The sequence below is a fragment of the Tilletiopsis washingtonensis genome, assembly GCF_003144115.1.
Source record: "Tilletiopsis washingtonensis strain MCA 4186 unplaced genomic scaffold FA09scaffold_3, whole genome shotgun sequence".
Classification (NCBI taxonomy): Eukaryota; Fungi; Basidiomycota; class Exobasidiomycetes; order Entylomatales; genus Tilletiopsis; species Tilletiopsis washingtonensis.
In genome coordinates, this window is record NW_020312000.1 from 750,058 (window position 1) to 772,903 (window position 22,846).

Below are 22,846 nucleotides of genomic sequence, written 5' to 3' on the forward strand. Positions count from 1 at the left end.
AGCAGCACTCCAACAGCCCTCGGCCCCATGCGGCCGGCCGCGTGCTCACGCAGGCGAGGTGACGCAGCAGCTGCAGCGCCGGCACTTTGGCACTCAAGTGCACTCAGGCACTGCATGAGCACCCTCCGGCGCATCTCACTCGACTGGCCGCGTGCCGGGCGGCTGGGGAACCGGCGGCGCGGGAAGCGCAGCGGCCGCGCAGTGTCAGCGGCCCAACCGGCCCCCCGGCACGATCTCTGTTCCTCGGCCGCTGCCGCAGGCGCCAGACGAGTCTGCGCGCGGCTTCGGTGGAGCGGCGTGTTGTGCCTCTCGATGCGAGCGAGGCGTCGGCAGCCGCGCGCCGCAGGGCCAACCTCGCACTCGACTCGCAGCGCGGCGCACGGCCGACACCATGCCGCTCGCTGCGGCTTGCTGCTGCTGCGAAGCCGTATCGCGAGGGCAGCGGCGGGCGGGTGCATGGCGCCGCGGCCGCCGTGCTGCCGTGCGCCGCGCCGCACGATCGGAGGCGCTCCTCGTGCATGCTCCCGCCGGCACTCGCGGCGGCAGCAGCGTGCGACAGCGCAGATGGGCAGATGGGCACGGCCGGCACGGCACGGCAACGGCGGCCGTGCCCCTCACGAACACACGGCCGCCGAGCTGGCGCTCTCTGCCCTCTCTCTGCGCTGCCTGGCCCCTCTGCGCGCGCCGTATAGAAGCAGCCGCCGCAGCGCAGCCCGCTGCCTGCGCCCACCCTTCCTCCCCGTCTGGTCGCCGCGCCGTTGCTCCTGCCTCCTCACCCCCTCGCTCCCTCTCCCCCGCAGGTCCCGCTCCGCCGCCCAGCGCTCTCGTCGCTGCTGGCCCTCCACCGGAGCCCCGCACCTGGCGCGCACGCCCTACCCACTCATCACAACACCGCACTGCCCAGCATGTCCGACACCGAGAAGCACGCCGAGGCGCCGTCGGAGGAGTACGCCACGCTCATCCAGTTCATCCGCGACCAGAAGACGCAGACGACCGACGAGGCCGAGGGCGACGGCTCGCGCATCGTCAAGAAGCGCAGCCTGCTGACGCCGTGGAAGACGCGCGAGGTGCGCGTCAACAAGGAGGGCGAGGAGGAGCAGGTCGCCGCCAAGGTGCCTGCGTCGTGGTGAGTGTGCTGCGGCTGTCGCTGGCTGTCGCTGTGTGTGAGCCGGACGAGCGCCTGATAAGGGTCCGGCGAGGGCCTGTTTTGGCGTAGCGGCGCGCGCGGCCCAGCTGCTTTGGCGTGCGCACCCCGCTCATGCGCGCGCGCCGCGGAGACTCGTCTCCTGGCGTGCCGCCGGTGCGCGCGCGCCAACTTGCTCTCGCGCCGCAGACGTTCCCCACCCCGCACGGCTGTGCGCGCATGCGTGCTCCCATCGCTGTGGCCTCCGCACGCTCCAGCATGTTTGCTCCTCGTGGCACCGCAGCTGACATGGCCCTCCGCGCGCAGGCTCGAGACGGACATGCACACCGGTGTCTCGGACGCCGACGTCGCCAAGCGCCGCTCGCAGTTCGGCTACAACGAGCTCGAGAGCCCGCACAAGAACCTCTTCGTCACGTTCCTCGGCTTCTTCAAGGGTCCCATTCTCTACGGTGAGTGGTCGCGCGTGCCGTGCGCTCTCGCAGATACAGCCGCTCACACTTCCGTCTTGCAGTCATGGAGATTGCCGTCATCCTCGCCGCCGGTCTGCGCGAGTGGATCGACTTTGGTGTCATCATCGGTATTCTTATGCTCAACGCCTTCGTCGGCTGGTACCAGGAGAAGCAGGCCGGCGACATTGTCGCCCAGCTCAAGGCCGGCATTGCGCTCAAGACGACCGTCGTGCGCGGCGGCCAGGAGCACGAGATTGAGGCGCGCGACCTCGTGCCCGGCGACATTGTCGTCGTCGAGGACGGCATGACGGTGCCCTGCGACGGCCGCCTGCTGGCCGACTACGAGGACAAGGACCTGAGCCAGGCCAACGCAATCCGCGAGAAGATGGAGGCCTCGCGCAAGGGCGGCTCGGAGAACGAGGACGACGAGGAGGGCATCGACAAGGGCCCGGCCATCATTGCCTGCGACCAGTCGGCCATCACCGGCGAGTCGCTCGCCGTCGACAAGCACATCGGCGACACGGTCTTCTACACGACGGGCTGCAAGCGCGGAAAGGCGTACATCCTCTGCACGGACATTGCCAAGCAGACATTCGTCGGCCGCACGGCCGCGCTCGTGCTCGGCGGCGACGTCAAGGGCCACTTCCAGATTGTCATGGACTCGATCGGCGGCGCGCTGCTGATTCTCGTCGTCGTCTTCCTGCTCATGTTCTGGATCTCGGGCTTCTTCCGCGGCACGGGCATTGCCACGCCGCGCGACAACAACCTGCTCATCTACACGCTCATCTTCCTCGTCGTCGGCGTGCCCGTCGGTCTGCCCTGCGTCACCACGACGACGATGGCCGTCGGCGCCGCCTACCTCGCGCGCCGCCAGGCCATCGTGCAGAAGCTCACGGCCATCGAGTCGCTGGCCGGTGTCGACGTGCTGTGCTCCGACAAGACCGGCACGCTCACGGCCAACAAGCTCTCGATCCACGAGCCCTTCACGTCCGAGGGCGTCGACGTCAACTACATGATGGCCGTCGCCGCGCTCGCCTCGTCGCACAACATCAAGTCGCTCGACCCCATCGACAAGGTCACCATCTCGACGCTCAAGGACTACCCCGGCGCGCAGGAGGAGCTCGCACGCGGCTGGATCACTCACAAGTTCACGCCCTTCGACCCCGTCTCCAAGCGCATCACGTCCGAGGTCGAGAAGGACGGCGTGCAGTACACGGCTGCCAAGGGTGCGCCCAACGCCATCCTCAAGCTCTGCGCGCCCGACGCCGAGACGGCTGCCACGTACCGCAAGGTTGCCGGTGACTTCGCCTCGCGCGGCTTCCGCTCGCTCGGTGTTGCGATCAAGGAGGGCGACCAGAAGTGGAAGCTGCTCGGCCTGCTGCCCATGTTCGACCCGCCGCGCGCCGACACGGCCGCGACGATTGCCGAGGCCCAGACGCTCGGCGTGTCCGTCAAGATGCTGACCGGCGACGCCGTGGCCATCGCCAAGGAGACGTGCAAGATGCTGGCGCTCGGCACCAAGGTCTACGACTCGCACCGCCTCATCGGCTCCGGCGGCATGTCCGGCTCGGCCATCCACGACTTCGTCGAGGCCGCCGACGGCTTCGCCGAGGTGTTCCCCGAGCACAAGTACCAGGTCGTCGAGATGCTGCAGCACCGTGGCCACCTCACGGCCATGACGGGCGACGGTGTCAACGACGCGCCGTCGCTCAAGAAGGCCGACTGCGGTATCGCCGTCGAGGGCGCGTCCGACGCGGCCCGCTCGGCTGCCGACGTCGTCTTCCTCGACGAGGGTCTCTCGACGATCATCACGTCGATCAAGGTCGCGCGCCAGATCTTCCACCGCATGAAGGCCTACATCCAGTACCGTATCTCGCTCTGCCTGCACCTCGAGATCTACCTCGTGCTCTCGATCATCATCCTCGACGAGGTGATCCGCGCCGACCTCATCGTCTTCATCGCCCTCTTTGCCGACCTGGCCACGATTGCCATCGCCTACGACAACGCGCCGCACGCGCGCCAGCCCGTCGAGTGGCAGCTGCCGCGCATCTGGATCATCTCGACGGTGCTCGGCGTGCTGCTGGCCATGTCGACGTGGGTCATCCGCGGCACGCTCTTCATCCAGGGCCCGCCGGGAGAGTCGGGCGGCATCATTGCCAACTTCGGCAACACGCAGGAGATCCTCTTCCTGCAGGTCTCGCTCGTCGAGAACTGGCTCATCTTCGTCACGCGCCTCGGCGGCGGCGAGTCGGACGTCACGCTGCCGTCGTGGCAGCTCGTGGGCGCCGTCATCGGTGTCGACATCATCTCGACGCTCTTCTGCCTCTTCGGCTGGCTCTCGGGCGCGCCGAACCGCAACCCCATCACGGCCCCGCACGGCGGCTGGACGGACATCGTCACCGTCATCCGCGTGTGGTGCTACTCGTTCGGCGTCATGGTCGTCATCACGCTCGTGTACTTCATCCTCAACCGCATCAAGGCGCTCGAGGAGCTGGGCCGCCGCAAGCGCTCGGTGCGCAACCCGCTGCTCGAGGACTTCTTCACGTCGCTGCAGCGCCTCACCATCGTGCACGAGAAGGCCGACAAGGAGGGCGAGCACGACGTGTACTCGTTCGCCACGCGCCTCGAGATCGAGGACGAGTAAGCGGCGCGAGCCTCGTCACTCGTTGTCTCTCCCGCTCTTCCGCTCCGCCGTGTGATTCCCCTCTCTCCCTCCCTTCCTGCCTCCCCTCACAGCATATCCTAGCGCGCAGCCACGTCTAGCTTAGATCGCGCCGCTCTGTCTCTTTAGTCCCGCCGCCGTGGCATTCTTTACACTACTCTTTCCTGCTTCCTGCCGGCGAATGCGCAACCAAGAACATCGACTCATGCCGTGTGTGGTGTGTGAGATAGGAGGTGCTAGCGCTGGACAGCTCGTCGCGGCCCGTCGAGCACTCAGGTGCCTCAGGGGTGTCTCCGGCGGCTGGGGGCAAAGTGCCGTGGATGTTGCTGTGTTGCTCTCGCTGTCCCGCTTCGAGCTCCCCCTCACCGCTACCTCCAACCCCTCTCGCCCCATGAGCCTGTGTATGCTCGGCCTGCCCGGCTGCGCCGTCGCTCCAGCCTACGCCGCACCGCCCGCCATCTGGTACCCGCAGCAGGCCGCCGCCATTCCCGCCAGCATGGGCGGCAGCTCGTGCATGGAGCTCCTCACGTTCCTCAGCTTCGTGCTGGGCCTCGTGATGCTGCGTGAGTGGTGCTGCACCTCGGGCCGCTCAGGCTGCTCACACCATGCTGCCAGTGAGACCAGATCTCATTCCAAAGGTAGACACAGGCTGGCGAGCGTGCCGCAATGGGTGCCTCTGACGCGCCGCGCCCAGCTTCCTGCGCCGCCCGCACCCGCACCCTCGCCGCCGCCCGCCGCAGCCTCGCCTCCAGCACCGAAGCCCGCGCCTCCAAAGCCCGAGGACGAGGCAAAGAAGGTGCGCCGCTGCGTGGTGTGTATCTCGCTCGCGCTGACTGGATGCTCGGCCAGCTGGAAGATAGCGTAAGCGTTCCGAGGTGCTCACGTCAGAGGGTTGCTGAGCCGCGCCCGCGCCGCAGGTCAAGAAGGTGCTCGACGCCGCTGAGAAGGCGAAGGCCGAGAAGGCCAAGAAAGACGCTGAAGAGAAGGCGAAGAAGGACGCAGAGGAGAAGGCAAAGAAAGAGGCGGAGGAGAAGAAGAAGAAGGAGGAAGGGGCCAAGAAAGGCGAGGAGAAGAAAGGTGGCGACGAGAAGAAGGGCGGCGGAGAGAAGAAGGAAGAGAAGAAGGATGCAGCGCCGGCGAAAGGTGAGCCAACCTGCGCTCGATGTGCTCAGCTTGCACTGACACGGCGACGCTCGCAGCACCCGAGAAGAAGCCGTGCGGCTTCTTTGCGGACCAGCGCGTGTGGGTCACGCAGAACGGCGGGCATTGGTGAGACTGGTCCAGGCTCGATGGCATTGCAAGTCGATTGATGAGCATTGCCCGCATAGGTGGGGCGTGCTCGTGAGCCAGAAGAAGGAGGGCGAGTGGTACGGCGTCAAGGTGAGGGCGCAGCGGTCGCAGGCCGGCGCGAATGCTGACCGCGTACGCAGATCGTGGACGCCGGTCGGACCAAGTGGGGCGGGCCGGACTTGGCGACGGTGCCGTTCAACGCCAAGACGGCCGAGTGAGTCGACCGACGAGTGTTGCATGACTGCCGTGCTGATGTGTGACCGGCAGACTCGCGCCTCGGCCGCAGTACTTTGGCAAGCAGTGAGTGATGCGTGCCTTGCTCGGGAATGCTGCTGAGCAGTCTCTCCGACAGTCGAGAGCCGCGCGTGGACGGCGCTTCGTCGGGAGCGTGCTGCTGAGGCCGGTCGAGCGAAGATGGACGAGCCTTGTTGACGTGATGAATGGGATGCGCGTGTCACTCGCCAGAGAGGACAAGCGAGCACGCCAGGGTGCATAGTGATCATGCATCCATGTCCTCTACGTCTGCATCGAGGTCCCGCTCCACAGGCGCTGCAGGCGGAGGCGCCTGGTCGCCGCCGGTCTGTGCCGCAGCCTCGCCGTCGCGGCGTTCAGCAGCGACGGCGGCCTGCACCTCTGCTGCGGCGTGTCCAGTGTGACCGCCCACAAAGGCGCCGGGCCCGCCTTCGGCATCAGACTCGGAGCCGTCTGGCGTCATGGAGCGCTCCGACAGCTGCTGCCGGACTCCGGTCAGCGAGGCGCCGTGGTGTGCATGCTGCTCCATGCTCGCTCACCGAGGACTCGCGCTCGGCGTGCGTGCGTGTCTCGCCGACGGTGATGAGGAAGTCGTGCCCGTACGAGGCGATGCGGTCGTGCTGCGAGGCGATGCCCATTAGCAGCTGCCTCGTGCATCGCTCGCGCCCGGCCCGCTACGCACCAGCGCCTCGAGCTCGTACTCCTCCTCGCTCAGCTCCTCGATCTCGGCGCGGCTGCCCAGCGGCGGCAGGCCGGCCATGTGGCGTGCCACACGGTGGCTCTCTGCGTAGGCGCCGCGGCTCGGCAGGTGGTCGCCGCGCGCCTGGCGCTGCGCGGCCACGCGCTCGGCCGTCTTGAGCGTCGAGGTGCTGGGCAGCGCCGTCGACTGCTGCGACGTCGGCGGCGCACGGCGCGACGGCAGCGAGCTCGAGAGGCCCGTCAGCGCGGCGGTGCTCGGGTGCGTGGCGTGCATGAGCAGGCGCAGCGACGCATCGGGCGACGGCGGCGCGGCGGCGTACATGCTGGCCGGCATGGCGAGCCGCGGCGCAGCCTGGCGGAGCGGTGCCCTCACGAGCAGCGTCCTGCCGCCTGAGATGAGATGTGACTGAGAGCGGCGCGCTAGCCAAGCAGGCTTCGTGCGATGTCTGGTCGAAGCGCAGCGTTAAAGGACAGCAGACCGGCTCTGGAGCGGAGACGAGCAGGCGCGGCGGGTTGAGGATGAGGAGGTGCAGCATGGCTCAGCGGCGCTCCGGCCACCCGCCTTCGCAGCTCGCGCGTCAATTTCCAGCCACGCGCGACGCGTGCGCCTCTCGCACGCCGGGCAGGAGAGCAGTGTCCGGCATGCCGGCGCCGCCCAATGCACGCTGCTCTCGCCGGCCCCCGTCTCCCTCGCCTGCCTCGCCCCTTCCGAGGCGCCGCGCTCCGTCTCTCCTCTCCTCATCACTCCCGCCTCTCGGCGCCGACACCGCACGCGCATCTCGCTCCCTCACTCACTCGCGTGTGCACCTCTGCTCTGCCCGCTGCTTGCTAGGCCGCTCCTCTCGCCAGTGCCGCGGCTGCCTCCACCTCGGCCCCTCGCACTTCTTCCTGCGCGTCTCTGCTGCACCTCCTCGCGCCGCGCGCCGCCGCCGCACCGCGCGCCAGCATGGCCATCAACGGCTCCGCCAAGCCGGCGTCGGCCGTGCCGCCGGCGCTGCAGCTGCCCGACGACGACACGGACAAGCTCTCCGACTACGTGCCCATCTCGGGCGAGATGTCGCGTGCGCCCACCGCCAGCGCGTCGCACTCCAAGGCTGCGTCCGAGGAGGTCAGCGGCGGCGACGAGGACGACGAGCTCGACGAGGAGCCCGACACGTCAGCCGTCGTGAGCCCGTCAAAGAAGACGGCGCGCCAGCTCGAGAAGGAGCGCGAGAAGGCCGAGCGCCGCGAGGCACGCGGCGCCGAGCGCTCCGTGCGCCAGGGGCAGAACTCGGCACTCGATTCGACGCGCGAGGAGATGGCGAAGAGCAAGCTGGCCGACAGCATGAAGCGCTTCTCCTACCTCCTCGGCCAGACGGAGCTCTTCCAGCACTTTATCGACATCAAGAAGGAGCGCGACCCCGAGTTCCGCCGCCTGCTCGAGGAGAGCCAGGCGAAGCGCAGCCGCGGCAAGGGCAAGAAGGCCGCCGGCACCGAGGGCGGCACGCGCCGCCGCAAGACGGAGAAGGAGGAGGACGAGGAGCTGCTGGGTGCCGGCGACGAGGAGGACGAGGACGCGTTCGTGTTTGACGAGAGCCCGAGCTACGTCAAGGGCGGCACCATGCGCGACTACCAGGTGCAGGGCCTCAACTGGATGATGTGAGTGGAAGGGAGTGCCTCATCTCGGGGCGCTGCTGACATGCTCCTCGCAGCTCGCTCTTCCAGCACGGCATCAACGGCATCCTGGCCGACGAGATGGGCCTCGGCAAGACGCTGCAGACCATCTCCTTCCTCGGCTGGCTGAAGTTCTACAAGGACATCCCGCGCTTCCACCTCGTCGTCGTGCCCAAGAGCACGCTCGACAACTGGCGCCGCGAGTTCGAGCGCTGGGTGCCCGGCTTCAACGTCGTTGTGCTGCAGGGCACGCAGGAGGAGCGGGTGCGTCGATGATGCGAGAATCGCACATGCTCTTGCGCTGACCCGACGTGCCTCGCTGCAGACCCACTTGATCCAGGAGCACCTCATGCCGCAGAACTTCGACGTGCTCCTGACCACCTACGAGATGTGCCTGCGCGAGAAGTCGGCACTGAAGAAGCTCTCGTGGGAGTACATCGTGATTGACGAGGCGCACCGCATCAAGAACGTCGACTCGATGCTCAGCCAGATCGTCCGCGCCTTCAACAGCCGTTCGCGCCTGCTCATCACGGGCACGCCGCTGCAGAACAATCTGATGGAGCTGTGGAGCCTGCTGAACTTCCTGCTGGTGCGTCGCCCGGTGTACGTGCCTGGCATCGCCGTCTGACACCTCTCCCGCAGCCGGACGTCTTCTCGAACTCGGAAGACTTCGAGTCGTGGTTCAAGGGCAAGGGCGACGAGGCGCAGGACCAGGTGGTGCAGCAGCTGCACAAGGTGCTGCGGCCCTTCCTGCTGCGCCGTGTCAAGGCCGACGTCGAAAAGAGCCTGCTGCCGAAGAAAGAGATCAACATCTTCGTCGGTCTGACGGACATGCAGCGCAAGTGGTACAAGTGCGTCGCTGCGTGGCGTGGCGGGACAGGTGCAGCGCACTGACTTCCCTCGCAGGTCCATCCTTGAGAAGGACATCGACGCCGTCAACGGCGTGGGCGCGAAGCGCGAGGGCAAGACGCGGCTGCTCAACATCGTCATGCAGCTGCGCAAGTGCTGCAACCACCCATACCTCTTCGACGGCGCCGAGCCGGGCCCGCCGTACACGACCGACGAGCACCTCGTGTACAACTCGGGCAAGATGATGATCCTCGACAAGCTGCTGCGCTCCATGAAGGAGAAGGGCAGCCGCGTGCTCATCTTCAGCCAGATGAGCCGTGTGCTCGACATCCTCGAGGACTACTGCATGTTCCGCGAGTACCGTGAGTGCACCTGCGGCTGATGCGAAGCATTGGCACTGACGCAGCGCCACAGAGTACTGCCGCATCGACGGCAACTCGGCGCACGAGGACCGCATTGCTGCCATCGACGACTACAACCGGCCCGGCAGCGAGAAGTTTGTCTTCCTCCTCACGACGCGCGCCGGTGGCCTGGGCATCAACCTGACCACGGCCGACGTCGTGGTGCTCTTCGACTCGGACTGGAACCCGCAGGCCGATCTGCAGGCGATGGACCGCGCGCATCGCATCGGTCAGACGAAGCAGGTCTACGTGTTCCGCTTCGTCACCGACTCGTCGGTCGAGGAGCGCATCCTCGAGCGTGCGGCGCAGAAGCTGCGCCTCGACCAGCTCGTCATCCAGCAGGGCCGGACTCAGCAAGTGGCCAAGGCGCAGCAGAACAAGGACGATCTCGTCGACATGATCCAGCACGGCGCCGAGAAGATCATCAACTCGGACGCGAATCTCATGATCGACGCCGACATCGACGCCATCATCGAGGAGGGCGCCGAGCGCACGTCGAAGCTGCAGGACAAGTACTCGTCGCTGAACCTCGACGATCTGAACAACTTCAAGTCGGAGACGACGCTCGAGTGGGAGGGCCAGGACTTCTCGGCGAAGAACAAGCTCAAGAAGGGCATCTGGATCGAGCCGAGCAAGCGCCAGCGCAAGGAGAACTACCACGTCGACTCGTACTACAAGGAGGCGCTGCAGCAGACAAAGAAGCCCGTCGTGCCGCGCGCGCCGCGTGCGCCGAAGCAAATCAGCGTGTGAGTGTGCTGGGTGCCGGCTACTGCGCGGTGCGCTGACGGCTCACCATCCGCAGCAACGACTGGCAGTTTTACCCATCGGAGCTGCTGGAGCTGCAGCGGCGCGAGACGGCGGCGTACCAGCGCAGCGTCGGCTACAAGGTGCCGCTGCGCGAGGTCAAGGAGGGCGAGGACGCGTCGGAGGCCGAGGAGGAGCGCAAGACGGAGCAGGAGTTCATCGAGTCTGGTGAGGCGTGCCTGCTGGCCATGGCACTTCCCCTGCGTGCTGACTGTATCTCACAGCCGAGGCGCTGACGGAGGACGAGGTGACGCGCAAGGAGGAGCTTGCCGAGCAGGGCTACACCAACTGGAGCAAGCGTGACTTCCAGAACTTCGTCAAGGGCAGCGAGCGCCACGGCCGGTGCGTGATGTCGCTTGCTTGACTTCTGCGTACACTGACGCTCGAACGCGACAGGCACGCCTACGCCGAGATCGCAGAGGAGATCGGCAACACCGAGATCGACGAGGCCGAGGTCAAGAAGTACGCCAAGGTCTTCTGGGCGCGCATCAACGAGCTGGCCGGTGCGTTTGCTGTGATGACCCTTGCCGGCTGCCTGCTCACTCCGCTTCGACAGATCACGAGCGTGTGCTCAAGCGCATCGAGGACGGCGAGGCCAAGATCCTGAAGATCGAGGTGAGCCGCTAGTCTGCTGCACAGCAGCACAGACGCTGACACCGCCTGCAGCGCAACGAGGCGACGCTCGAGAAGTTCATCAAGCAGTACAAGGCGCCCCTGACGCAGCTCAAGCTCACGTACAGCGGCTCGACGAAGGGCAAGGCGTACTCGGAGGACGAGGACCGCTTCCTGCTGTACAGCCTCTCGCAGCACGGCCTGCGCGCTGATGTGAGTGCAGCGCTGCTGCGTGACTGCTGCACATCGCTGACCTCCTTCGCAGGACACGTGGGAGAAGATGAAGACAGTGAGCGGTGGCTGCCAGCGCGATGCACCGCAGCGTGACGCTGACTCTATCGCAGGACATTAACAACCACCCGGGCTTCCGCTTTGAGTGAGTCGGCCGGACTGAAGCCTGTGGGCCACAGCTGATCCTCCTCCTCCGCCTCGCAGCTGGTTCATCAAGAGCCGGACGCCTGCCGAGCGTGAGCTGGCCCGGCGAGCCGCTGCACGAGTCCAAGCTGACCACGTCTCTTCAGTCTCACGGCGAGCCACGACGCTGCTGTCGCTCATCCTCAAGGACGACACGGACGGCAGCTCCGAGGTGGGCAAGCCGGGCCGCAAGAAGCGCGGCGCCGCCGATGCGCTCGGCGACACCTCGTCGCGCGCCTCGACGCCCGCCGGGCCCGTGAAGCGCGCCAAGAAGTGATCTCCCCCGCCTCGCTGCGCTCTAGACCCGCCATCTCCTGCTTCCTGTCCCTTCTCCTGCACCCTGCATGCTACACACTCAGTCATCGACGACGCCAGGCGCAATGTGAGATGCGTTACATCACATGGGTCGTAAAATGTGTGCGGGAACGAGGCGGGACGGGCTGCGCGAGAGGAAGAGGGGGGGTTAAGAGCAAAAGGAGCGACTAGGTGGGAGAGGAGGAGGAGGATGAGAGAAGGGGAGAGGAGAGTGTATGGTTCTCATCGCGCAAGGCCGGCGTCGGGGTGCAAAGGTGGAAGAAGGGGGGATGTGCTGAACAGGGCTCGCTGGGAAAGTATCGTATGCAGAGGGACGGAAGAGGGACGAGGGCCGAAGGCGGACGAAGACGCAGCGCAGCAATGCTGCTGCTGCAGTTGGACGAAGGCGAACAGGCTAGGGGGGTCGAGGGCGCTGCACCGTGCAGCGACACTCATGGGTGGGATCTTGGCGCGAGCAAATGGGGAGATGCGTGTGGGATCGAGGTGCGGGAACGAGGGCGGCGCGGATAGCTTGCGTCTAGGCACAGAACGCGGATGATGGAGCATAGGCCGGCATGGCCGGCGAGTTGGAGCATCGAGAAAGGGTCGCGCATGGCGCGCGGGTCATGAGGGTCGACAAGGAAGGGCACCGCAGCTTACTGCTGGCTGCCCTGCTCGGCCGCCGCCTCGGCAGCGGCGATGAGCGCCGAGTGGTTGCGCTGCGCCCAGTCGCGCGCGAAGATGCTTGCCTTGAGGAACTTCTTGTTGGCGTACTTGCGGCAAACAAAGTGCTCGGCAAAGCCGTCGTCGAGCAGCTTCTCGAGCAGCAGGTTGGCGCCGGGCACCAGCTGCTCCTCGGTGAAGCCCGAGTAGTAGACAAAGGCATCGTCCCACTGGCCGTTGAGCATCTTCTTCGACAGGAACATGCCGACGGCAGCGATGAGGCTCGGCTTGGCACGCAGGAAGCGGCTGTCGAGCAGCGTCACCTCCATGAGAAACTTGGAGAGCGTGCGCGTCTGGATGTCGTAGTCGTCGGCCTTGCTGATGCGCCGCACCCACGAGTAGGGCGAGCAGTACGACGAGATGTTGAAGTCGAGCGTGGAGAGGATGATGCGCTCGCCCTTGAGAATCTCGTCGCGGCTGTAGCCGCTCTCCGTCATGTACACGAACTCGTCGACGCTCGGCGCGAGGATCTCCTCGTACTTGGCAGCAACGAACATCGCCGTCACACCGACGAGCTGCAGCTTGGCGAGCGACACGACGCGCACCGACAGGAAGCGGTCGACGATGTTGATGGCGATCCACAGCGTCTCGGGCAGCATGTGGTAGCGCATGTGCACCTGCAGCAGCCAGTCGACGAGAGTGGCGCGCATGTGCCTAGCGATGGGGAGCAGATGGTCAGCATCTGCCACGGTGAGGATCTCGAGCCGGCATCCGCGACGCACCATTCAATCTCGCCCTGGAAGCTCATGTAGTTCGGGTTGGCCATCGTCTCGCGCTCGCAGCGGTCCATGTAGGCGAAGATCTCGCGCGAGTACTCGGCCACCATGCTGGTGTCGCGCACCTCCTCGGGGTCGAGGCCCATGAGGGCCAGCTCGTCGTCGTGCGCGGCGACGTCGGCGCTCAGCTGGCCACGGCTGACGAGCTCGGCACGCTCGGCGGCGGCACGCGCGGCGTTGGGACGGATGACAGCCTCCTCGTAGCGAGCACACACATCCCGCACCCGCAGCTGTGCCGCGGACTCGAGCTCCGGCGGCAGCGTCACGAGGAAGTCGGGGTCGAGGCTGCAGAGCGAGGCTGCCTCGGAGTCGGCAACACTCACGGCGTCGTCCGAGACGATGTCAACGTCGGCGTCGCGCTTGGCCGCGTGGCCCTCGACGTCCGAGTCGGCGTCGCCGTGGTCCGTCTTGGAGCTCTGCTCGTTGCTCGAGCCCTCGCCGCTGCTGCGCCAGTCGCTCTCGACGTCGCTCATGTCCTCGTCGGCATCGGCAATCTCGCGCTTCAGCGCCGCTGCGGCCGCGTGGTTCGTCGTCGACGAGAGCACGGGCGCCGAGGCCGACGGCAGCGGAATCGACGCGTCGACCTCCATGCTGCCGTGGCTGGCGACGCCTGACCGGCTCGCGGCGATGTGGCGGCCGCTGGCGACGGCTCGGCTGGATGACGGCACGGCGCGCACGTTGCGTCCGACGGCCGGCTGTGCATCGTCGCACTCCATGGTGTCGGCAGCGGCAGCGCCGCGCGTCCGGCCGACAGCCTGGCTACCGCTGGATGCGCCACGAGCGTGCTTGGTGCCGGCGAGCGACGAGCCAGACGACGAGGCCTTGAGGCCCTCTGGAATCGAGCTGCTGGCCTTGACTCCGGCTTTTGACGGCCGGCGCATGTCGGCGGCGTGCTGCAGCGGCGCGCTCGAGCTCGGCGCCTTGTGCTGCTTCAGCGGCGCGCTGTCGTGCGACGAGGCACGCAGGTGCTTGCCGAAGGCGCCGTCCTGGATGTGTGCCTGCAGACATCGCAGCCATGGTGTCAGAAGGATGGACAGAAGGCGTCCACGTGGTGAGACGCAAGGCGTGCACGGTGATGAGGCGACGAGAGCGCCATCCGCCGTCTAGGAAGTATGCCTTGTCGCTTAGACCGGCACCATCACGCCGTGTCTCCATCCGCCCACTGGTCACGTCCAACTCACGACGGGCTCAATGTTGCTCTTGTCGGCCAGCGCGCCTCTCCGCGGACCAGCGGCTCTGGCAGCGCCGGCGACGGGCGGCGCAGCGCCAGCTGCACGCCCAGCACGGACGCGGCCGGCGGCGGAGGAGCTGCTCTCTGCGCGAGACTGTGCCAGTGTGGACCCCGATCGAGCACGAGACGATACCTGGTGGAGTGGAAGGGTCAGCGCCAGGGTTGCGCCGTGCGGGTGCCGACGGCGGCCACGTACGCGGGACACTGGCTGCGACATCGTGTAGTGGGCGAGAGGCAGAGACGGCGGCAGCGAGCCGACGACGAGGTGCGGTTAGTAGGAGCGGGACGTAGGGAACGCGAGAGGCAAGGAGCGGCGGGTCTGGCTGCGCGGCGTGCGGCGGCCAGGGTGCAGGCGAGAGCGCGGGCGCAGGTGTCGCTGCGAAGAAGACGCTCGACGAGCGAGAGAGAGAGAGGAGAGAGGGTGGAGAGCGGGTGGGCCGGCGCGGGCGGCGCGGATGGTCGAGGCGAAAAGGAAGGGGCGCGCGTGGCTGCGGCTGTGAGACAGCGCTGGCGGCTGCTGGCTGCGGCTGCAGAGGCGAGGCGCGGCGATGCGCGCGTGGGTGTGATATGCAAGGGTGTCACGCGTGAGGTGATGTGATGGAGGGGCCGCGAGAATTAGACGAGACGGAGCGAGGCGGCGCGACGGCGAGTGGGAGCGGAGGGTGAGAGGGGGCGACGGGATGGAGTGGATAAGGAAGAAGGAGGCTGAGGGTACACGCTGCTGCGGGATGGCGAGGTGTGCGGTGTGCGGTGCGGTGTGTAGCGGAGCGGCAGGCTGGCGCGGGCAGCTGGCAGGCGGCAGGCGCCGTGTTGCGGGCGGCGCGGCGCGCTTGAAGTGAGCTGCGGCGCGTTGGGCGCGGCGGCAGCGGCAGCAGCGGCGGCGAGCTGGAGGCAGCGCAGGCGACGATGCGCTCGACGGCCAGTTGCAGTTGCAGTGGAGGCGCAGCTGACGAACAGCGGCACACGGATCGGCGACGAGGCAGCGAGCAAGCAAGCAAGCAGGCGCAGCACCAGCGGGCGCTGGAGCACCGTCGGAGCGCGGCGCGCGAGACGACGAGGCACGCGCAGGCGGAGCAGCGGCTGCCAGACAGACAGCCAGCCAGACAGACGACGAGCGCGCGCCGGCCTTTCGGAACAATGGGCGACGAGCGGTCGAAGCTGCGAGGACGCTTCGCAGATCTGGGGAACACTCGCCGGCGCAGCGGTGGCGGGCACTAGGGCACGGGTGCGCGCCGTTGGGCAACGGGCGACGTGCGGCGGGCGGGCGAGGCAGCAGTGCAGCAGCAGCAGCACCGGAGCGCGGCAGCGGTGCAAGGGCCGTTCTTCGGTGTGGCGGAGCGAGCGAGAGGGAGCGACGGGCGAGGACGCCGAGGCGGGCGGAGCACTTGCAGGGGCGCCGGCGCGAGGAGAGGAGGGGCAGAGAGAAGGAGCGCAGGGGCGCGCGAGGAATGGAGTGGAGGCGTGCGGCGGCGGCGGCGGCGTGCGGCGACGTGCAGGCGAGTGCGAGTGCGGCGCAGGACAGCGAGGCGCTGCGCTGATCAGCCGCTGACGAGGTGCGGACGCGGTAGCTGAGGTGTGAGGTGGGTGCGGCGAGGAGGGAGGAGGAGAGGCCGAATGGACAGGCCGCATGCGCGGGACAGAGGATCGACAGGGCGCATCCTTCGGGCCAGCGCGGCGCGCGCGCGCAAAGCAACACGCGTTGGCGGGCTGCGTGCGGGCGCCGCGCCAGCACGCAGCAGCAGCCATACACACCCTCCTCGCCCTCGCCCTCGCTGCCGCTGCTGCACGCCGGCTGCGGCTGTGGCTGCTCGCCGTTGCGCCCTCTCGGCGCGTCGCGCTCCACACACGGCACACCGCACACGCGCCGGCGCACGGCACCTGTCCCACGCGCGCAGCAGCATGCCTCGCGCGCTGCCCGCCCGCTGCCGCCATCGCTGCATCTGCCATCGCGGCCGGCCACTTGTGCACTGCGCCCGCTCCGTCGTTGCTGCTGCTGCCGTCGCTGCACATGCCGCACGCGCCCTCCCGATGGGCCACGACGATCTTGCCCAGCAGCGGTGCGCGCGCACCGGTGACGTCGTGGAACGCAGCGCAGGCTAGCCGGTAGGCTCCCGAAGACGGAGCATTGCGGCACGTGGGTGGCCCTTGGCTCGCAGGAGCGTTCCTTTCGCTGTGCAGCAAGCGTTCCGGTCTGCCAGCGTCCTCCTCAGTCTATCACTCAAGGGGTTCCTGCATCACCAGCTCAAGCCACGCAGCGAGCCCGAGCCGGCCCAAGTCGTGCGTGTGCCTCGCGCTGCCGAGCAGAACGCTCCCCGCACCCGCGGCCCGCTGCCACCTGCATGCACGCCATGGCTGCGGCGATTCGGCAGCGGCAGCGGCTCTCATCTGCGCTGGAGCCTTGCCGCAGCTGCTGAGAATCTTCCGTGCGCCCGCGAGGGGCGAGCAGCGCTTCCCGAGGACGCGGCCGGGAGCTCGGCGAAGCAAGCCAGCGCCACAGAAGGTTGCGGCGCCGCCTGCTCGCAGGCACGTGCAGCCGGCAGCATGCAGAGCGCAGCACCAGAGGGGAGCAGCGAGACGTGCAGCGGGCGGAGCATGTCCGTCGCGCGGGCGCCGCTGGACGGCGAGCGGCTTGCCGGCGGCTCGCAGCCAGCAGCCAGCAGCACGCCGCACGCCGCGCCCGCCGCGCGCGCCAAGGGTCCCCTGAGACGGGCCCGCGCCGCAGCAGCATGCAGCTCAGCTTTGCACCTTGCACAATTTGGCATGTCGCGCTTCGCATACCGACGGCATGGATGCTGCGCTGCAGCGCGGTATGCTTCAACAGGGCGGCATTGCTGCGCACGGCACTTGATATGCTTGTCGAGCGCGCCCTCTCGAGGTACCAACACTTCGGCGCGGCTGCGGCGGCGGCTCTGCCGCGCTGCGCCGCGCTGCTGATCTTCCCGCCTGCGTGTGGCGCACCGTGCATGAGAGCCCGACGCGTCGCTGAGACGAGCACGCGTTGGCGCACGTGACGCTGGTCCCACGGACCTGGGCCGCTGCGAGCCCTCGCATTCGCCATTTGCCCCATGGTGACGACCGGCACTGCACCGGCTAGACTGACTCACCTGCTGAAGCCCGCAGACTGATGCCTCGATGGACGTACAGTTCACAGGCCTACAGCCTGCAGTGGTCAGCCGCACAGAGCTCTGTCGAAGCATGGTCAGGCTGAAACAGACTTGCGAGGCTGTTGCGCAGCATTACCTTGGAGGCACTCTCTGAACCCCCGCCACAGGACCTGAGCAGCCACATGCCGCCTCCGAGAGCGCAGCGCTGCATTTCAAGCCATTCTTTGTCCCTCTGTGCCTCGAATGGTGCGTACAGTAGTGCTGTGGAGCGTCTGGATCAGGGAGAGGAGGCTGCTGACTAAGCACGCGCCCGGCTCGGCGGATTCATGGCGCTCCGGCGGCTCGGTTCGGCTCGGCCCGCTCGCTTCCCCGCATTGCGCACGCGCCGCGCACAGGTCGTGACACCAGGGCAGGGGGGCGCCGCTGCCATGGCTCCTCACAGCCACCTCAACAGCCACCTCAACACAAACAACGGCACCGGAAAGCAGAACGGACTGGCTTGGATCACACAGGAACAGAAGACGCATCCCTCGCCATGGCGTCGTCGAGCACGATGAGCGCCTTTGCCATCGACCAGATGGCCCTCACCGTCCACGCCGCCGACGGCTTCCCCATCGCAGCGCACCGCTTTGCGCCCACCTCGCACGCCTCGGCACGCGCCGTCGTCGTCATCGTCAACGCCACGGGCGTGCAGGCGCGCTTCTACCACGACTGGGCCTGGTGAGCCCGGCCCAGGTGCGCCCGTCGAGGCTGCATCTGCTGACCTTTGCTCGCACAGCTGGCTGGCAATGCAGGGCGTCGCAGCCTACACGCTCGACTTTCGCTACAGCGGCAACTCCTTCCCAGCGGAGTACGCCGAGAGGCTGCAGGCGGCGCGCGGCGACGAAGACGCCTACGCCGAGATCTTCGAGGAGGCTCTGCGCTCGGCGCCCGACGACATTGGCCTCATGCGCACGTGGTGTCGCGAGGACGTCGCAGCTGTCGCTCGTGCGGCGCATGCCTCGTTCCCGAGCGTGCCCATGACCTTGTGCGTGCCGCCGCTGCAGCCTCGCACGTCGTCGCTGACATGCGCTGCACAGCTTCGGCAACAGCCTCGGCGGGCATCTCATCACGCTGCTCGAGCCCGAGATGCTGGCCGGCTTCGGCGTGCCCGTGCGCTTCGCCAGCGTCAACGGCGGCAATGCGCACTGGCGCAACCACGACACGCCCGAGGAGTCGCGCTTCGGCTTCACCGAGGTCATCATCAAGCCGCTGCACGAGGAGCGCCTCTTCCGCGCCTCGTCGCTCGGCCTGGGCTTTGACATCCCGTACGGCCCGGGCCTGGACTGGATCGGATGGTACACGCACCCTTGCTTCTCGCTCAACCAGCCCGATGACGAGGCACGGGCAAAGGCAAATGTGAAGCGCTTCAAGTTCCAGTACTTTAGCTTCTCGGATGACGTGCGCATCGGCCGGTGAGTTGCCCGTTGCGAAGAGCTCCGTTGCGCCTGCGCTGACCGCAAGACAGGCATATGATGCACCAGCACGTCTCACTCTTCTGCGGCGATGACAAGCAGGTGTCGACGATCTACATCGACCCGACCAAGCTGGACCGGTGGCCCATGCTCGGACACGGTGAGGCATCACGTATCAAACGTTGTCTGGCCCTTGCACTGACGCAGCAGCGCAGTCACATGCTTCCGGCCAACGGGTCCGCTCAAGTCAGTCACCGCACAGGAGGCCGTCGCTGGCGGGCCTGCAGACGGCGAGGCCGACGAGGCAGGGCGAGCCATCCGCGGCGGCGAGGGCTACGAGCCCACCTCCCAGCCGGCAGCGCCGGAGGACGAGGAGCGGCAGCTCGGGCGCGAAGAGACGCTCTGGCCGCTCTGGCTCGACTACATCCTCACCGGCGACTTCGACACGAGCGTCGGCGAGTACAAGCGCTGGGGCGACGCCGATGCGCGCGACTGCAGCGCACTGAGGCGCGAGGAGGAGGAGGCGAGGAGGGTGGAGGAGAGGGAAGCGGCACAGCAGCAGGAACCTGCGGCACGAGCCAGACTGTAGACTGCGCCATAGATCCATTTGCCAGCCTCGTTGGAGCAGAGCCTCATGTGATACGGCAAGACGTCTCTCTGAAGCTCTGCGCTGGCTGGAAGCGTCTCTCGAAACACGTCGTGGCATCTCCGGTGACCGGACCACTGAGGCGACTCAAACGCGCGCCTGACAGGGCTTCCTATGGTACATTACGCTCAGCTCGCCAGCCTAGATCTTGAACATGCCCTGCGGCGACGCCAGCTCAAGGCCGACGGCAAGATGTGCCAGTCTGGCGTCGACGGCGTAGCCCTTCTTCTCAAAGTCTGCGACGAGTGGCGCGTCAGCAAGGGGAGTGCATGCAGCAGGTCTGTGGGCCTGCGCGCAAGGACGCACCCTTGAGTGTGCGGTAGAGCTGCTTGAGCGGCACGAGGTGCTTCTCGATGAACTCGCCCTCCTCGGGCTTGGCGACGGGCTCGGCAGCATCGTCTGCGAGGTTGATGCGCACGACGCAGAGCTTCATGTTCGCTCCCGAGAGACCCTGGCGCACGGCTGTCAGCATGCCGGTGACCAGCCCGGCACACAACGCAAGCAACACTCACGGGGTCGTTGACCATGATGGCACTCGTCTCTAGCACGTCGACCTGGCCGCCCTCATTCGTCGTGCCATAGCCCGTCTCCTCCTCGAGCTCGCGCAGCGCAGCGCGCCGGGTGCCGTCATCGCCCTCCTCGCCGGCGTCGATCAGGCCGGCCGGCATCTCGATGACCGAGGCGGCCACGGGCGGACGGAACTGGCTGATGAGAAGGATGTGCGGCTCGGACGAGGGACGTGTGATGATGGCGCAGATGGCCACAGCTGTGCGCGTGGTGGATCAGCAGAGAAGAGCAGAGCGTTGCAGGCAGGCCAGAAGAGCAAAGAGAGCACGAGAGTGCCTGGCCGTCGCTGGGCTACACAGGCGGGTCGTCCGTCGACATGCTCCCCGCACGAGGTCCGGCCCGTGCACGGCCCAGAGCCGGAGACACGAGCCGGGAGCAAGCAGAGGAGATGGAGAGAGAGGCCAGCGCAGCGTGGCGTCCATCGCTTCTCGCGCATGACCAGGTCTTGCGCCTATCTGAGCTTGGCTCTCCTGCCCACTGCCCGGCCCTGCATGACGAGACCTTGCGCCTGCCTGAGCTGAGCTGTCCCGCCCACTGCCATGCCACGCCCTACTTCGTCGCATAGCTCTCCCGCCCACTGCCATGCCACGCCCTACTTCGTCGCAGAGCTGTCCCGCCCACTGCCATGCCACGCCCTGCCTCGTCGCATCCCGTCTGCCTCGCGCCCGCCACGGCCACACGCACCGTCGACGTCGCCGTTGCGCGTGGTGCGGTCTGCGGCCTCCCACTTGCGCTCTTTGCCGCTGGGGTCGCGCCACTCGATGGCGCGCAGCTGGATCCACTTTGCCTCGCCGTGCTCCATGGCGCGGTTCTTGAGCACCTTGGCCGACTGCGAGGACATGGCTGCGGCTGGGCGAGAGGGAGTGATGGTTGAGGAAAGGCGAGGAGCGAGGAAGGGGCTGCGGGTGAGCGGCTGCAGCAGGGTGGAGACGGGCCGGCGGAGCATGGAGAGCAGAGCCAGGCGCCAGGCTGGCTGACGGCACGGTAATCAGGAGCGACCGGGAGCGGCGCGGATGTGGAGCAAGGCAGCGCGCGCCTGCCGCCTGACACAGCGGCGGCGGCGTGCTGCTCCCACGCTGTGCGGCCTGACCCCGCTCGCTGTGGGCCCGCGTCTGGGCGCCTTGCTCCTCGCGCGCCGCAGCCTGTCTCCACTCCACCGCCTCGGCCATCTCCTGCAGCTGCCATGTCGGCCTCCGCCTCGCCGCGCGGCTCCTACGAGCCGCCGCGCGGCTCCTACGAGCCGCCGCGCGGCTCGCACTTTGCGCACCACCACACGCCGCACCACCACACGGCGCCCGCGCCCGCGCCCATCCTGCGCCTGCCGCGCGGCCTCGGACGGCACCCCTCGTCGCGCGCGCCGTCGCCCGTGCGCACGCCCGGCGGCACCCTCGATGCCGCAGCGGCAGGCGCGCTCAGCACGGGCAGCAGCAGCGGCGCCGCCTCGCCGCGGCCGCCGGGCATGGCCTCGGCCTCGGCGCCCGGCAGCGAGATGCCCAGCCCGCCGCACAGCCCGCCGCTGCACCGCGACAGCGCCGTCACATTCCTGCCGCAGCTGGCGCCGTCGCAGACGCACGCCTCGTCGGGCCCGAGCTCCATCGCGCCCTCGGCGCTCAGCGCACCCTCGAGCGCCTCGAGCCGCTCGCGCAGCCCGGGCCCCACGGGCATCAAGATGCCCTCGCGCGCCGCCGGCGGCAGTCTCGGCGGCCTCAGCGAGAAGGGCGGCGCCTGGGAGCGCAAGGTCGGCTTCGACACGATGCCCGACGCAGACGAGACGGTCAGCGGCGAGTTCAGCTACACGCTGCAGGTCAAGTCGCGCGGCTACCGACGCACGAAGAACACGCGCACATTCATGTGCGCCTTTGACACGAATGCGTACAGGTGAGCAGCAAGGAGCCTCGCGCCCGCGCGCAGGCGATGCTGACCGCCGCGAATCAGTGAGAGAGCGCTGGAGTGGCTCATGGAGTCGCTGGTGGAGGATGGCGACGAGGTGGTGGCGCTGCGTGTGCTGGAAGGCGAGGCAGACAGTGAGCGTGCAGTGTTGCCAACTGCAGGACGACTGCTGAGCCAGGCTCCCTGCAGGCATCGACCAAGACGAAGCGCGCGAGGAGGCACGCGAGCTGATCGACTCCATTGTCGACCTCAACGACGACGTCGAGGAACGTCGGGTGCGTTCACAGTCGCACCCCACCTCCTTGCGGCCCGCCTTGGCTCACGTGCGGATTGGTGCAGATCTCAATCGTCGTCGAGTTTGTCGCCGGCGACAGTGTGACGTCAACGGTGCTGCGCATGATCCACGTCTACCGGCCCGACAGTCTGACGGTAGGCACGAGGGGCAAGACACCCAATGCATTTGCCAAGCTGCTGGGCGGCGCAAGCATGGGTAGCGTGTCGCGGTGAGTCTCCTTGCCACGCATCGACGTGAAGCCCGCATGCTGACCAGCCTCGTGTTCCTCTCACAGTGAGATCCTCTCGCGCTCGCCGGTGCCTGTAGTCGTTGTGCGTCCCGAGGCCAAGGTGCGCAAGCATCGCAAGAAGCGGCAGGAGGATCCGAAGCGGCGGTCATATCATGATCTTGGTGCGTGTGCCATGCTTGTGCGTAGCTCTTGCAGGCCCTTCGCTCACGCTTGCACACCACAGTCGCAAAGGCGCACTCGCTGCCGCTCAGCCGCGACAGCTCGCATCAAGAGCCGAGCCGCTTCCATGGGCACGCCCACTTCTCGCACGATGACGACGAGTAGACGTCTCTCCCTCTCTCCTTCTGCTTAGACTCGGGCACGCTCGTAGGAATGGGGCACAGAGTGATTGCATTGCACAGAGAAAGA

The 22,846-nt window shown here is 67.5% G+C and overlaps 8 protein-coding genes across 8 annotated transcripts; 5 read left to right on the forward strand and 3 right to left on the reverse strand.

The window, feature by feature from the left end:
• Positions 1 to 1,324: 1,324 nt before the first annotated feature.
• FA09DRAFT_190433 (putative PMA1-H+-transporting P-type ATPase) lies at positions 1,325 to 4,337 on the forward strand. The gene is made up of 2 exons (XM_025739391.1): positions 1,325 to 1,593; positions 1,656 to 4,337. The coding sequence occupies exons 1-2, from the start codon at positions 1,464 to 1,466 to the stop codon at positions 4,235 to 4,237; spliced, it is 2,712 nt and encodes a 903-aa protein (XP_025600832.1). The 5' UTR covers positions 1,325 to 1,463; the 3' UTR covers positions 4,238 to 4,337.
• On the forward strand, positions 4,338 to 5,806 carry FA09DRAFT_190177 (hypothetical protein). The gene is made up of 5 exons (XM_025739389.1): positions 4,338 to 4,818; positions 4,871 to 4,893; positions 4,950 to 5,051; positions 5,105 to 5,116; positions 5,173 to 5,806. Exons 1-5 carry the CDS (start codon positions 4,437 to 4,439, stop codon positions 5,563 to 5,565), a joined length of 912 nt encoding a protein of 303 aa, XP_025600833.1. The 5' UTR covers positions 4,338 to 4,436; the 3' UTR covers positions 5,566 to 5,806.
• Positions 5,741 to 7,020, reverse strand: FA09DRAFT_190229 (hypothetical protein). The gene is made up of 3 exons (XM_025739390.1): positions 6,480 to 7,020; positions 6,337 to 6,417; positions 5,741 to 6,278 (listed from the first exon to the last, which is right to left on the reverse strand). The coding sequence occupies exons 1-3, from the start codon at positions 6,828 to 6,830 to the stop codon at positions 6,045 to 6,047; spliced, it is 666 nt and encodes a 221-aa protein (XP_025600834.1). The 5' UTR covers positions 6,831 to 7,020; the 3' UTR covers positions 5,741 to 6,044.
• Positions 7,021 to 7,240: 220 nt separating this feature from the next.
• On the forward strand, positions 7,241 to 11,630 carry FA09DRAFT_327974 (hypothetical protein). The gene is made up of 15 exons (XM_025741601.1): positions 7,241 to 8,134; positions 8,188 to 8,413; positions 8,475 to 8,738; positions 8,792 to 9,000; positions 9,056 to 9,360; positions 9,413 to 10,145; positions 10,202 to 10,371; positions 10,428 to 10,545; positions 10,600 to 10,706; positions 10,760 to 10,818; positions 10,870 to 11,028; positions 11,081 to 11,104; positions 11,160 to 11,191; positions 11,251 to 11,282; positions 11,337 to 11,630. The coding sequence occupies exons 1-15, from the start codon at positions 7,443 to 7,445 to the stop codon at positions 11,504 to 11,506; spliced, it is 3,300 nt and encodes a 1,099-aa protein (XP_025600835.1). The 5' UTR covers positions 7,241 to 7,442; the 3' UTR covers positions 11,507 to 11,630.
• A 549-nt stretch (positions 11,631 to 12,179) lies between these two features.
• On the reverse strand, positions 12,180 to 13,495 carry FA09DRAFT_294025 (A/B/D/E cyclin; the record flags this gene model as incomplete). The annotated part of the gene is made up of 2 exons (XM_025740070.1): positions 12,180 to 12,900; positions 12,969 to 13,495. The coding sequence occupies 2 exons, from the start codon at positions 13,493 to 13,495 to the stop codon at positions 12,180 to 12,182; spliced, it is 1,248 nt and encodes a 415-aa protein (XP_025600836.1).
• Positions 13,496 to 17,666: 4,171 nt separating this feature from the next.
• Positions 17,667 to 19,504, forward strand: FA09DRAFT_327976 (hypothetical protein). The gene is made up of 5 exons (XM_025741602.1): positions 17,667 to 18,077; positions 18,136 to 18,384; positions 18,437 to 18,811; positions 18,865 to 18,971; positions 19,027 to 19,504. The coding sequence occupies exons 1-5, from the start codon at positions 17,893 to 17,895 to the stop codon at positions 19,398 to 19,400; spliced, it is 1,290 nt and encodes a 429-aa protein (XP_025600837.1). The 5' UTR covers positions 17,667 to 17,892; the 3' UTR covers positions 19,401 to 19,504.
• On the reverse strand, positions 19,395 to 20,954 carry FA09DRAFT_304756 (hypothetical protein). Its single transcript, XM_025740478.1, has 4 exons — positions 20,709 to 20,954; positions 19,970 to 20,223; positions 19,764 to 19,908; positions 19,395 to 19,693 (listed from the first exon to the last, which is right to left on the reverse strand). The coding sequence occupies exons 1-4, from the start codon at positions 20,863 to 20,865 to the stop codon at positions 19,599 to 19,601; spliced, it is 651 nt and encodes a 216-aa protein (XP_025600838.1). The 5' UTR covers positions 20,866 to 20,954; the 3' UTR covers positions 19,395 to 19,598.
• Positions 20,955 to 21,475: 521 nt separating this feature from the next.
• FA09DRAFT_327980 (hypothetical protein) lies at positions 21,476 to 22,808 on the forward strand. Its single transcript, XM_025741603.1, has 6 exons — positions 21,476 to 21,902; positions 21,960 to 22,048; positions 22,104 to 22,189; positions 22,254 to 22,417; positions 22,484 to 22,599; positions 22,662 to 22,808. The coding sequence occupies exons 1-6, from the start codon at positions 21,484 to 21,486 to the stop codon at positions 22,760 to 22,762; spliced, it is 975 nt and encodes a 324-aa protein (XP_025600839.1). The 5' UTR covers positions 21,476 to 21,483; the 3' UTR covers positions 22,763 to 22,808.
• Positions 22,809 to 22,846: the final 38 nt, after the last annotated feature.

What these genes read in the sequence shown, in the direction of transcription:
- FA09DRAFT_304756 (XM_025740478.1), bottom strand. Translation starts at nt 20,865, where the DNA reads ATGTCCTCGCAGTCGGCCAAGGTGCTCAAGAACCGCGCCATGGAGCAC. An exon ending in GCGCAACGGCGACGTCGACG is followed by an intron (nt 20,224 to 20,708) that starts GTGCGTGTGGCC and finishes CCACGCGCACAG; the next exon opens with CTGTGGCCATCTGCGCCATC. An exon ending in CCATCATGGTCAACGACCCC is followed by an intron (nt 19,909 to 19,969) that starts GTGAGTGTTGCT and finishes GCCGTGCGCCAG; the next exon opens with GGTCTCTCGGGAGCGAACAT.
- FA09DRAFT_190433 (XM_025739391.1), top strand. Translation starts at nt 1,464, where the DNA reads ATGCACACCGGTGTCTCGGACGCCGACGTCGCCAAGCGCCGCTCGCAG. An exon ending in CAAGGGTCCCATTCTCTACG is followed by an intron (nt 1,594 to 1,655) that starts GTGAGTGGTCGC and finishes TCCGTCTTGCAG; the next exon opens with TCATGGAGATTGCCGTCATC.
- FA09DRAFT_190229 (XM_025739390.1), bottom strand. Translation starts at nt 6,830, where the DNA reads ATGCCGGCCAGCATGTACGCCGCCGCGCCGCCGTCGCCCGATGCGTCG. An exon ending in AGTACGAGCTCGAGGCGCTG is followed by an intron (nt 6,418 to 6,479) that starts GTGCGTAGCGGG and finishes ATCGCCTCGCAG; the next exon opens with CACGACCGCATCGCCTCGTA. An exon ending in ACGCCGAGCGCGAGTCCTCG is followed by an intron (nt 6,279 to 6,336) that starts GTGAGCGAGCAT and finishes GGAGTCCGGCAG; the next exon opens with CAGCTGTCGGAGCGCTCCAT.
- FA09DRAFT_327980 (XM_025741603.1), top strand. Translation starts at nt 21,484, where the DNA reads ATGGCCTCGGCCTCGGCGCCCGGCAGCGAGATGCCCAGCCCGCCGCAC. An exon ending in TTTGACACGAATGCGTACAG is followed by an intron (nt 21,903 to 21,959) that starts GTGAGCAGCAAG and finishes GCCGCGAATCAG; the next exon opens with TGAGAGAGCGCTGGAGTGGC. An exon ending in GCTGGAAGGCGAGGCAGACA is followed by an intron (nt 22,049 to 22,103) that starts GTGAGCGTGCAG and finishes GGCTCCCTGCAG; the next exon opens with GCATCGACCAAGACGAAGCG.
- FA09DRAFT_190177 (XM_025739389.1), top strand. Translation starts at nt 4,437, where the DNA reads ATGCGCAACCAAGAACATCGACTCATGCCGTGTGTGGTGTGTGAGATA. An exon ending in GCTGGGCCTCGTGATGCTGC is followed by an intron (nt 4,819 to 4,870) that starts GTGAGTGGTGCT and finishes CCATGCTGCCAG; the next exon opens with TGAGACCAGATCTCATTCCA. An exon ending in GACCAGATCTCATTCCAAAG is followed by an intron (nt 4,894 to 4,949) that starts GTAGACACAGGC and finishes CGCCGCGCCCAG; the next exon opens with CTTCCTGCGCCGCCCGCACC.
- FA09DRAFT_327974 (XM_025741601.1), top strand. Translation starts at nt 7,443, where the DNA reads ATGGCCATCAACGGCTCCGCCAAGCCGGCGTCGGCCGTGCCGCCGGCG. An exon ending in GCGCATCAACGAGCTGGCCG is followed by an intron (nt 10,707 to 10,759) that starts GTGCGTTTGCTG and finishes CCGCTTCGACAG; the next exon opens with ATCACGAGCGTGTGCTCAAG. An exon ending in CGTGGGAGAAGATGAAGACA is followed by an intron (nt 11,105 to 11,159) that starts GTGAGCGGTGGC and finishes ACTCTATCGCAG; the next exon opens with GACATTAACAACCACCCGGG.
- FA09DRAFT_327976 (XM_025741602.1), top strand. Translation starts at nt 17,893, where the DNA reads ATGGCGTCGTCGAGCACGATGAGCGCCTTTGCCATCGACCAGATGGCC. An exon ending in TTCTACCACGACTGGGCCTG is followed by an intron (nt 18,078 to 18,135) that starts GTGAGCCCGGCC and finishes TTGCTCGCACAG; the next exon opens with CTGGCTGGCAATGCAGGGCG. An exon ending in GATGACGTGCGCATCGGCCG is followed by an intron (nt 18,812 to 18,864) that starts GTGAGTTGCCCG and finishes ACCGCAAGACAG; the next exon opens with GCATATGATGCACCAGCACG.